Source organism: Lagenorhynchus albirostris, chromosome 2 (assembly GCF_949774975.1).
Source record: "Lagenorhynchus albirostris chromosome 2, mLagAlb1.1, whole genome shotgun sequence".
In the NCBI taxonomy this organism is placed as follows: domain Eukaryota; kingdom Metazoa; phylum Chordata; class Mammalia; order Artiodactyla; family Delphinidae; genus Lagenorhynchus; species Lagenorhynchus albirostris.
The window spans coordinates 86,089,567-86,102,066 of NC_083096.1; the positions used below are offsets into that span (position 1 = coordinate 86,089,567).

The following is a 12,500-nucleotide window of genomic DNA, read 5'->3' on the forward strand; positions in this document are numbered from 1 at the left end:
ACAGGGGGCAGTAGGCCCCTGACCCAATGCACACTCTGTTGATTCTTCCTGCTTGGGTTCTGTTGAAATCCAGTATTAAGACTTCCTAGTTTTGACAGGGCCTTTTTTGGATTTGTCACTTTAATTAGTTTTGGCTTTTTTTTTTTTTTTGCAGTATGCGGGCCTCTCACTGTTGTGGCCTCTCCCGTTGCGGAGCACAGGTTCCGGACGTGCAGGCTCAGTGGCCACGGCCCATGGGCCCAGCCGCTCCGCAGCATGCGGGACCCTCCCGGACTGGGGCACGAACCCACGTCCCCTGCATCGGCAGGCGGACTCCCAACCACTGCGCCACCAGGGAAGCCCAGTTTTGGCATTTTATCCGGTTTCTTTTCATTAGTGGAACAGCCAGAGTCCTGAGACTACAAACTCTCTCCAGGCTCCTTGGGGATAATTCCAGTCCTTGGGGTCCTGGTCGTACAAGAATCTTGGCTTGGACCTTTCCTGGAAGCTGTGCTATGACCACAGGACACAACCCAGCTGTAGCAGAGACTCCCTAAGCTGTCCTCTGAGGAGTCCTATCTCTGTCGAGTGAAGCAGCCAAGCATGTCCTGAGCCATGAAGCTGTCTGGTCCCAGTCCTGTGTTTCATCAATGACACTGTCTTTTCTCAAGACCAGCAACTGGGTCCAAGGGGTAATTGGATGGCTAAGGTCAGAGGGCCAAGACATTTGCAAAGAGACACAGGAGTGAATCTTTCAGTACTCTGTAATTTCTTTCCAAATACTTTTTATTTATTATGAAGTCAATTTGAAAATACTATAACCTTTTTTTGTAAAAGAAAAAAGTTATTCATACCCTCACCATCCTCCCCAGTAGAAGGAAGAGACACTCACAGAAGGCTTAGATTCCAGTTATCTGCTACATCCTAGCTTGTATGACCAGGGACCAGTCACTTAACTTCCTCATTTACCAAATGGACTACTAGCACCCACCCATTCTGCCTCTTAGGGTTGTTATAAAATTAAATGAGGCAGATTTGCTCTTGGCAATCTTCAGGGTATGGTTAACCTTTAGACGATGCTCCTGCTGGCTTTCCCTCTATGATCTGAGAGAAGGAAGAAAGGGATAGGAACTGTCATTTGTTTGAACACCTGCCATGAATCAGCCATAATATAGTAAGCATTTAACTCCAGGTATTTAATCCTTGTACACTATAAAGCAGGCCTTATATGTCCCAATTTACAGATGAAAAGTTGAGGTTCAGAGAGCTAAGTGCCTCAAGCGATACAGCTACTAAGTGACAGAGCCAGGATTTGAACACAGGTCTGTCTGACTCCAAAACCGATGCTCTTTCTTCTATCCAAGATCAGTGTGAAGAAGAGTACAATTGGCTTCCTTCCCAGCCCTTCCCCTCCAATATCCTTCTCACTTCTCAAGTAATGCAGAGAAAGCCCTGGACCCAACATTGTTAGGTCCATGTCTAAAACTGTTTTAGGGAGGATGTTGCCTTCTGACCTTGAACCTGTATCTGCTTTTCTGGTCCCCAGCCTGCTTTAGCCCACAAAGCCAGGCTGGAAGCAGCAAACTCTGTCCAGTCTTCCCAAGTCTGATCTGGAACTCTGTATGCTTGAGCAGAAAGCACAACAGAAATGGGGCCTCTGAAACGGGGAAGAAATGAGACAGGGGCAAATATACCCTCGGCTCAGGAGGTTTGAATTGTCAAGGACCTTTCCTAGAATAAAAGCAAGACTGGACTCTCAAAAATACCTGGGCATCGACTCAGGGCTCTGCAATGTCTTCTGCATCTTTCAGGCAAGGAGGAATTCCTGAAAACTCTTATAATGGCTTGGAAGGGCATGGTTTGCAGAAGTCACCCAGCTTTGGCTAGAGTTGCTATGTTGGTGTGAGGTTGGGGGCATAGGGTGACATCTGCTGGAAACACCAATAAAGCTGTTTTGGCAGAAATCCCATGGGGATTCCATAGAAGAGCGTGTTCCAAAAAATGGGATAAAGTTACTCCCACTCCCCAATTCAGGATGTCAACTGAATTCTCCACCAGCAGTAGAACAGGTTCAGCTGATGTCTGTTTTCTTTAAGTTAAAAACCTTCGCAGAAAGTGGCCAGATGCCTCAGTAAGCAGAAAATGGGAGAGGTGGAGAGAGGCGATCAGTGGTCCTCAAGGTTGGGTCACAGTCCCCTTGGCTCCAATCTGCTCGGCAAAGCAGTGGGTCTGCTTGTGTCTATTTCTCTGTATCTCTCCCTGAGCGTCAGACAATCCACCTATGAATATCAGACTGATTCCTTCACATCTCTGCTGGGGGTTTGGAGGGGAGGAGGGAATGGGGAAAGGGTTCCCTATTTAGAAATTGCATTGAGATGGAAAGACAATATGACACATCGGCTCATGTCAAAAGAGCTCATTCTTCCCGCCTACAGCATTAGCAATTTCCTACTGAGGTTTAATTTCTTTTTTGAAATTATTATTTTGTTTTAATTTATTTTATTTTTAGTATAACTCAACAGGACATTACTGCTCAGAACAGGTTGGGAAGCTTCCAAGGGCAGTCAGGCCACTGCCTAAGAGACTTGGGGTGGGGGGCGAAGGGGAAGTGTACTTTGGCTATTTCTGATCAGAGGACGGACAGCAAAGCAGTGAGAGGCTGCTGGTTTTTGCCTCAGGTCTCTTCTCGTTCTTCCTCTTGCCTCACCCCCAACCCCCTCTCCTGCTTCTGAGCAGTCTGGCCTCGGGGCTCCAGGCTCAGGATGCTCCAGCCATGACTGTACAGGAGATGAGGGTAATGAGGGAGGAGAAGCCCAAAGTGGGTCTGAACATCTGTGACACACTCTTTTCTTGAGAGCCAGAAAAACCTGCTCCTCACTCCCTCCTTCCTTTCCCTGCTCAGCTTCCTCCTTTCCCCTCCTGTAAAATCCTAGAGTGTGGTTGCTGGACGGAGACTCAAAGAGCTCCTTATCCCACTTCATTGTCTTGCCAATAAGAAAACCTAGGCCCTGGCAGGGGAGGTGACTACAGGGGAGGGGCTGGTTTGGTGCACCAGTCGTGGAACCCAGCCTCCTGTGCCTTTGTTTGCCTGTGCCATGCTGGCTGTCTCCACCCCTCCTTCTCTTCCCCACCCCTAAATAAAACTCAGAATGGTCTTCCTGTGAGAGGTAGCATTGAGGGGCAACAATTTCACTTCTTCCCTCTCCTTCCCTCCCCAGGTCTGAGTAGGATGGACTCTGGGAGCCTGAATTTGGTCTCTTCACATGGGAAGAAGCATAGATGTGTTTTGGGAGTGGGCTTGTAAGGGAAAGGGGTTCTAGAGAGGAAAGGGTCCCATCTTTACATGAGGATATTTTTTCTGCTTTGTGTCTGGTTATGTGACCACAAGTATCAGCAATTAACTGTGGGGGAGAGGGCAGGAAAATGACTACTAAGGCAAAGCTTTGTTCTTAATGTAAGAAAAACCACCTTTCTCTTTTATCTCTCTTTCTGAATGAGTGTCCCTTTATACATCCCTTTACATGCATGCCAGTTCTGTCTCTCTCTCTCTGCTCTCTGAATCTATCTCTTCTATTTGTCTCTTTGTATGTCTCTCTCATTCTCTGCCTCTCCAGGTGTCTCTGTCTCTTATCTCTATCTCGGTCTCTGTCGCTCTTGTTTCTCTCTCTCATTCACAGGCACACAGTCACTTGCACAATCCAGATTCAATGGTTATTGACTGGGGAGCCCCAGCCCCTTTCCGCAGCCCTGTCAGAGCAGAACCTTTTTCTCCCCGTTAGGATGAGAAATGCCAGGTCCGGAGCTGCTGCCGGGGCACCAGAGACGCTGCAGAACCGCCTGCCGAGTGTGGAGGCAGAATCCTGGAACAATGAGAAATTATCTGTTAATTCTCAGTTCCTACCACCTGCTCTGCTCCGAACAGGCTCCTTTGCCTTCAGTTTAGATGCAAATTCCCCCACTCGTTGTAAAGCAAAATATTGATTTCCCTGCATCAGGGGCCTGGGCCCTTGGAACAGACCTGTGTTTTTTCATTTTCTGCAAAGGCAACACAAGGCGCTTTGTTCTGCAAATTTCCCCGGGAATTTGAGAGGGGGAGGGAGAAATCGCCGCGGAGTGAGAGTTGCCATAAACATGGACAGAGAGCGGTTCTTCTCCATTTGTTGTTTTACATAAACACAAACCAACCCCCTCGGAAACTGCTAATGAGCGTGTGACAAGGGGCCTCTGAGCTCCAGTCTCTCCCAGCTACTGAGCTCTGCATCGGGTGGTGGAGGGAAAAGTGATGGGGCCTCTGGGCCCCTCAGGTGAGTTCTAAGAGCACTGGGAGGAGAATGGGGACTCCACAGCCTCACCTGTTCTTGGAACAGCAGCTGAGCACCTCCCACAGGAAGGCAGCCTGGATTGCATTGTGTGGCTGGGATCATGCCTGCTCAGTCCCTCCTGCCTGAGTTCCTAGCCCTCCCCTGTCGCAAGTTCCTGAAGTCAGGGTGGAAGCTTCGAACCCACCGCAATTGCCCGCCCCACCCCCCTCCCTAACGGGGTGCCCACGCGACGGTCGCACCAACTGGGCCTTCAGCACCATGGACAGAGCTAGGAAGCGCATGGGGGAGAGGAAAAACCGCCCAGTTAGGCCACGGTCCTCTTAGGCCTTGGCTTGACCCTCTGTACCCAGGGCATGCCCAGGGCAGTCAAGTGTCGGCTAGCGCGGCTGGTGCAGATGGAGCACGATGGACACCGCCAGGAGCTGGGGCTCCGAATCTCCTGCCTCCGGAACGCGAGTCACCTCCCGAGCCACTTCCAATTAGCGTGTTAATTAGGAGGAAAGACCCTCCTCCTCCATCCGCCACCCAGGTACACACCAGCCCCGTGGCTTCCAGAGGCTCCAGCTAAAGTTTCCTTCCCAGCTCCGGGAAGGCAAAGGGACCTGAGCCTGGGGTTTCAGGTGAACCGCACAGAGGAAGAGGCCCACCCGCCGACCAGCTGATGACGCAAGACTTTTGTGACAGGGCCCCCTCAGGGCCGCGACCCGGTGGCTCTCCACAGACATCCAGGCTGAGTGAGGCGCCTAGGAGCCCCTCAGTCAATCTGCTCCTGGACCTCACGCCACGATTCCTGGAGGGAATTGTTCTGCCCTATCTAGCCTCAATCCTCCCGTTTAGTTTTCGGTCTTCCTGGACCTTGTTACGCTTAATAGCAAGCGTAACATCAGTGGTGTTGCACGGATGCGGAGAGATGGGTCTGGCGGGAACTGAGAGCCCTCTTGAAACACCCCCCATTCCGATTCGCCAGAAACTTTCCCTTCCCGTTGCCATGGAGAGAGACGGCCGCTGCCTCCCGTCGCCATAGCAACGTGCGGGTACCGCGGACCTCAGGATTGCGGGGCTCAGAAAGTCTTTTTGCAGTTCTCATCGCCCCGCAGTCTTACGGTTTTCTGTCTTCGAAGCTGCGACTTGGGCCAAGTCTGACTAATTTCTCCCATCAGGAACCTTGGCCAAGGTCCTCCCACCCCCAGCGGGGTCATCCTTCTTTCTGTAATAGGTTTGTTTATTTCGTTTCCGCTTGTGTGGCATGTGGCAATTTACCAAGTGTTTTCACAAACACTATCTTTATATCCCCAGGCAACCCGTGAAACACTCGTAATTATTATACCCCTTATAGAGAGAGGAAAAATTGAGGCTCAGAGAGGCCCAAGGTCACACCAGGCCGTGAATGTGGAGCGAGATCCCAGGCTCTTTTCCGAGTGTTGCACCCTCCAGGATGCAGAACAACCTGGCTCCCCCGCCTTGAACCGCCCGGACTCAGACTGGTCGCTGAGTGTAGAGGGGGCGGCCGTGAGGCGCCAGACTTGCCAGCTGCTGCGGGATGCCACGTGAGGGGCGGAGACCCTGCGGGGAAGTGATTAAAAGCCGAACGGAGCCCGAGGGGGCCGCTGCGGGGAGGGTCTTTTTGGGGACGCCTTGCCCCGCCCCAGTCCGGCCGCGGCGCGGTTTCGGGCGGCTGCTTGGAGGGCTGGGGTATCCAGGGCATGAGCGGGGTGTGGGAAACCGGGGAGCCTCGGTGCCAGGCGGCGCTCGCGGTCCTGGCCTCGCTGTGCCGGGCTCGGCCGCCCCCTCTCGGGCTGGACGTGGAGACTTGTCGGAGCTTCGAGCTAGAACCCCCAGAGCGGAGTCCGAGCGCTGCCGACGCAGGTAACAGAAAAGCCGAGGCCCCCTCCCTTCCTGGATTCTCGCCCTGGCTGTCCCCGCTCCCCAAAGCCCCAATCCCGGGAACCCCGGAACCTAGATGGAGAACTCCGGCGCAGGATTCTGGATTCGGATCCAGCCTCGGCCAGTGCCCTGGCCCATCGCCTGCAGGGCAAGCAGAGAGACGTGAAGGGGACCCGGGAGGGAGAGAATCCCACTGCCCCCTCCTGTGTGACTCTGCGGGGCCCCCGCGGAAAGCCGGGCTCCCGGGACGCGGCGCCCCAAGGGGCCTCAGTTTCCCTCCTGTCTCTCTGCTCGCTCTGCGGGCGATCTGCCAGTGGAAGGGTCTATAGAGCGAGCAGGAGACCAGGGACATCCCGGCTGAGGAAGTAACTCGTCTCTTCGGGGATGTCGACGTCCTTGGGTGCGTCTGTCGGTCTGTCCGTTAGTTTATCTGTTCTCTCGGGGAACGTGGCCCGAGCCCCCTGGGTCTCTCAGGGAGAAACTTGGATCTGCGGCTGGCACGAGGTCTTTGTGTCCGGGTGTCTCCGGCTGCGAGTGGCTTTCTGCGTCTCCGCTGGGGGGCGGGGGGCGGGGCGGGGGAGGGTGTCTCAGCACCCTACCCCCTACCCCCCGCCCCTATAACTTGCTCCCTCGGTCTCTCTCTGACTCACTCGGACTCGGGGCCGGTGCGCGACTGAGCCGGTGCCTCTTGCCGACTTTGCCAAGCGGGCGCCTCCTGCCCGAACGGTGCGGACCCGGCGCCGGACGCAGTCCCAGGCGGCCGCCGAGCCCAGGCGGGAGCCCGCGCCGGTCGAGCTCGCCGGTGCCGGTGAGTCTGGAGCCCGAGCCCCGCGGGGCCCGGGCCCGGCGCACAGCTGCGGCGTCTCCCGGGAGTCGCGACAGCGGGAATGGCGTGTCGCGCCCTGGCGGCCGGAGCCGCGGGTGGGTGGGCAGCTTGGCGGCCGGCCGGTGGCGGGTATTTACCTGCCTCACCGGCGCCGCGCGGCCGCGCTCTCCCGCTACAGCCGGGCTTCTTTGTCCGGATCCCGACGTCTGGAGGGTCCTGGGCGGAAGGGAGTACCGGGTCGCGTTCCCTCTGCGCGGGGAGAGGCTGGGAGCAGTGCGAAGCCTCGAGAGAATGCGGAGTGGGGGTGGGGAGATCCTGCAGGGACCAAGGCGCCGGGGTTCCTTTGGCTCCGTAGACTGCACCCCTCCTTGTACCCCGGCCCTGACCCCAGTGGCACTGGGCCTAGAGATACGCTGGGGTCGCCCCGCGGCTGCGCACCACCCGCGCGGGAAAGCGAGGAGGGGGCCTCGAGAGGCGGGAATTTCGTCTCCACACGCTTCTCCTGGGACCGGAAGCCGCGGTTCTTGGAGGGAGGTACAGGTGGAGTAAGCTCCCCAGAGGCCGCAGGTTCCAGGGCCCTGTTTTCACTTGAGGTTAGAGATCGGAGATACAGATAGGTCCTAGGTTAGGAACAGTGCCGCTGGGGGATGGGGGAGAGAGAAGAGGGTGGTGGGCCAGGGGAGGCTTGTGTGCGTGAGGTGGAGCTCTGTCCAGCATCGGGGCGCGTGGAGCCCACCTCGGCCCTGTGTAGGTTGTAGGGGGGCGCTGCTCCCTCTCTCTCTCTCTCCCCGGCCCTGGCAATGTTTAATCAATGGGTCGATTACTGCAGCAGAAGGGACTGAGGTTAGACATGCAGAAGAACTTTTAGAGGGTGGTACAGTGATGGAGGTTGAAGAGGTTGATTCTTCTTGAAGAATCTCTGAGCAAATTAGGCCCAGCAAGTATTATCAGACTTTGGTTCTCCGTGCCCTCACCATCTACACCACCCAGCTCCCTATATCCAACAGACACGCAATTTTCCCCAAGTCAGGGTGTCTCTTCCTTCCTGCCTCCCCAGCTCCCTCCATCCTTTCCTCCAGTGATCCATCTCCAGTGGGGCCCTTAATGCTGGTTCTGACCCCTCCGATCCTAAAGGGGCTAATTCAAGGTGAGAAGTCACCTGTCGAGTTCCGTTGGGTATGGAGGCTGTTTCTCCTGTCTGTTTAGGGCAGAAATGCTAAGGGGGGGGCGGCGGCTGGCATATGTGTGTAGCACATCCTGATACAGGGAGGCACTGGTGTTCTGACTCCAGAGGGACACCCCATAGTCTGGAAAGACAGGTACCTGGATGGCCAGGCTGCGGGTGAGAGAAGGCTGAGGGGTGAGAGCCAGCAGGCCCAGATGAATCAGTATGCCTTTCCTGCAGGCTGCTTCAGAAAGCGAGGTTGAGTTGTCAGCCTTGGGGAACTTTAACTTTGGCTGCTGAATCACAAGTCTTAGTAAGCCCTGGGGCCAAGCTGGGGCGGGGGAGGGCTGAAAGGGACGGGGAAGGCCGAAGGACACCCTTGATCATAGCAGAAGAAAGAAAATGGTTGAGCGTGGATTTGTGATCTTGGGGGTTTAGGGGAGCATGGCGTCTGGGGAGATGCTGTGGTATTCGGGACCAGGGCCCACAGGTATCACATCTCCCAGCCTACTCCCTGCATCCCAGAGCCACTGTCTGGGTCCAGATTCTCCAGTCAGAGAAACGCTGCATCTTTTCATTTGCAGTTTTATGAAAAATGCAAGTGACAAGAGCATGCCCAGTTCCCTTTACCATTGTATGTTTTCCCCTGCCTTCACTCCTTCTCTAAGTCTCTAGCTCATGGGATTTCTAGTAACACCCTGAGATTCAACAACAGAGATTCAGACTCTGCTATCATTTACTGGGACACTCCTATATGCCAAGGTCTGTGCTAGGAACTGCACAGGAAATCTCAATCAGACCCTGACTGGGAAACATCTCTATACAAACTGTCCAAGCTGAAAGCAAGTCCCATCTTTTTTTAATAAAAAAAACCTCTAAAGGTAAAGGGTCTGCCCTCCTTCTTAATATCCACCCCCACAACCCCACCCCAGGGGAAATTGGTGGGCAGTTCATCACCTTTCTTTATGTCATTTGCCTTATGGAGGTGAACAAACTTTTTCCATGAGCCAAGTTGCAGAGAGTTAAGTGTGGGTAGCATGGGTTCTGCGTTGTATGGTTCTCAAGGTAGTGAGCAGAAGTACAGAGTTGTTCCAGAAAATGCAGGAATCTGTTGAGAGAGCCTGAGCTGCCCTGCCCCTCCCAGACTGGTAGGCAGGAATGGTTATTCTCCGGCTTACCTATGGCCATGAGATGCATGTGATGTTTGTTCACTTTTCTAATGACTATGGAGATGTTCTGTGATTCAGCCACCTGGCTTTAAAGTTGGCCTTTTGCAGCACAGGTATTTTTCCTGCTTGTGATGCCAAATTAAATGCACAGCATTTCATCAGAATACAAAAGTCCTGTTTCTATAACTGAGTGAGTCACTCCCTCACTCCTTGATGGAAGGAAGGAATTCTGCAGATTTCGCCTTCTTTGGGGAAAGGTGCAGTGCACAATCCTTTAGAACCCATGGTGATGCTATTCGGACACTATGGTGTGTCTTGGGCTTTACAATTCTAGAACCAGGGTCCAGTATCTAGGGGTTGTAGAGCCCTTGGATTTACAGGTCTAGAAGTTCTCTTCTCTCTGTGTGGAAACTTCAAGAGTGGGGATGGTAGATCCAGAATGCTGCATCCCTCCAAGCTCTGTACAAAAGATGTGTTCTCTTCTAACTGTCCTAATGTTACTCTGTCCTCCCTGTCCATAGAGTTGGGATATGATGTATGACTGAAAATAAGGAGGAGTAAGACTGAGGCATGTGAATCAGGCCAGGTTTCCTTGGTCTCTGTAGGGCTGTCTGGAGTGGGGCGCAGCAGGCTAAGAGAAAGTCCTGACCCAGCTAAGTGGCACCCCTGCTGGTCCAGCTTAGGAAAAGAAGCCTCTAAAAATGGAAGGACTCAGCCACACTTGAACTGAAGGCAGAGGGGCTGAAAGTAGAAGTGAGCAGGGCATCCAGCCCTGAATGCTCCAGGTGTCTGACACTACCTCATCCCTCCCTTCTCTCTGTGCGGGGCGCTGAACTGTTTTTCTCGCTCCACCCAGGCAGAGGACCCAGGCAGACCTCTCTTCTCACTAGTTGCAGGTATAAACAGGGAGAGGGGAGTAGAGGGAAAAGAATGAAGCTTTCTGTCTGCCTCTCCCCCCATCACCCCAGGCTTGATTGCCCCATTCAGAGGGGCTGCATGCCCTGACCAATCAGGCAGAAAGGCACAGTTATACCATCTGCCAAAATACTAATAATTGCTGAATTAACGCCAATGCTCTGTTAGCTCTAACACTCCACATTAGTCTCTGATTTATCCCTGAATCCCCTAATGATGGTGGAAACAGGCTCCCGGTCATAAAGCTTGGTGCGGCCGTAATTAACCCAGCATTGTCTCTCCTCATCACAGCTTTTCCAAGAGCATTAATTCCTTCTCTGTCTGGACTCTGCTAATTATCCCCATTGGTAGTTCGGCCTGGATCTCGGAAAGGAAGCCAAGGCTTTCTGCTCCCCCACCCCAACCCTGCATTTTAATTATACTACGTTCTCCTAATACATTTACAAGCCACAGCAGAGCTTATTATTAATGGAGAACATCTGTGAGCCTCAGAACAAAATAGCCGCTGTTGCCCCAACACATACACACACGCTCAGGTATTTCTCAGGTACATCTCTGAATGGGACTTTTCCAGGGGCCATTGGTTATTTGCCTGGTGGCTGTAGTGTCTGCATCTTCCAGGGAAGGAGAAAGAAATGGAGGATGGGGAAGCTGGTCATAATCCTAGTCCCCGGGGCTCTGCCCCGGTTCAGAGGGTCAGGCCAAAAAGTAGATTATGCAACCCACCCTCTCCTGATTATAGTGAAGAAATACCTCTCTAGCTTCTCTGCCCAGGCTTCTCCTCTGTAGTTCTTCAGCTCAGCCTTCAGACCCCTCAAGGGCCTGGCTCAGGAACCTGGGCTTTGGCATCAGAAAGTCCGGGTTCAAATACCAGCTCTTCCACTTAACTGAGGTACACTTGAACAAGTTATTTTGTTAACATCTCTAAACGTAGTTAATTTATCTTTGAGAGGTGAATTTCTTAGGGAGGATGTGAAGGTTAAATGAGATCACTGAGGGCCACAGTGCTTACCATGTAGAAATAAATAACAAATACTATTACTAGTATTAGCAGTAATGTTTCTGCCCAGAGTCTTTTCCCTTCCCAGACTACCCGTTGCTCCTTCCAGGCTTTAGGGCCTCTGAGTTTCTTGCTGGTTGGTCTCTGGGTTGTGCTGGTCTATCTCTCCATCTGTGTCTGAATGGCAGCTCCTTGGCCAAGGCAGCTCCTGCTCTGCAGAGCCTGGCATTGCCCGTTTCCGAGGGTCCATCAGCAGCCCCAGACCCTGAAGCCAGCCTTCTCCAGCTTTGAGGGGAGCAGGGAAAATGGTCCTTTCTTTTCACTTCCTCTCCCCAGTTTATCTTTTCAATTACAATCTGTTAGCGAGAATGTCTGTTACTATTTCAAAATGGATCTTCCTGACATGGAGGCCCATTAGAAAAATGGAAACAATAGCAAGCGATGAGGACTGCTGATAAATCCTAACACTGTGGGTGGAGAGAAGAGGAGGGGGCACCGGGGCACCAGGGCTCTGTCTCTGGAGAAAGAAGTGTCATTGGGGTGATAAGAAAGCCCTGGGTTGCTAATTAATAGCTTGCCATTTTCCAGAAAGAGAGGGAGGCCATGAGCCATCACCCCTGTCAGACAATCTCACTTAAGGTGACAAGCAGGTCCTGCCTTGATGGCATTCAGGGGACCTTAGCTTCCCAGGAAAGAAGGAGCCTGAGGTCTCTCAGGTGCTTTGCCCTCTGGTCCTGGGTCCCCTTCCCTGCCTCAGATGGCCAAGCTTTGGGTCCCTCCTGTACCCAGTAAACTATTATCCTCCACCAGACAAACAAACAACAGACAAACACAAACAAAACAAAACAGGAAGAAGTAATAGCAGCTTACTTTTTGGGAGCATTCACCATGTATTGGGCACTGTGCTCAAAGCCTTAGTTTATTTAATATTCACAATGATTCTGTGAAGTAGGGATAATTAGAATCCCCATTAAATAAAAGAGGAGACCAATGTTTGGAGAAGTTAAGTAACTTGCTCAAGGTCACGCAATTAGAAATGTGGGCGGGTGTGCTCTGTGGTCATTCTGGCACTGGTGCTCAGCTGAGATGTCTGCCTGGTGTCTGAGCACCCAGTGATGCCCACTTCCCCAGCCCAGGCTAGAAGCCAGGTGCCCTGCACAGCGCCAGGTCACTGGGTGTGTTTCTGAAGCCGAATTCCACAGCTATTTGCTCTCCCAGAGGCTGCTGGGTGACTGGCCAA

General features: G+C 53.1%; 1 protein-coding gene across 1 annotated transcript in view; it reads left to right on the forward strand.

Annotated features, from left to right (window-relative positions):
• Window positions 1-6,004: 6,004 nt before the first annotated feature.
• SYT6 (synaptotagmin 6) overlaps window positions 6,005-12,500 on the forward strand; it is a 57,672-nt gene continuing 51,176 nt past the window's right edge. Inside the window, exon 1 of the mRNA XM_060142399.1 lies at window positions 6,005-6,167. Coding sequence (XP_059998382.1) covers window positions 6,005-6,167 — 163 coding nt within the window. The remainder of the gene's footprint in view (window positions 6,168-12,500) is intronic.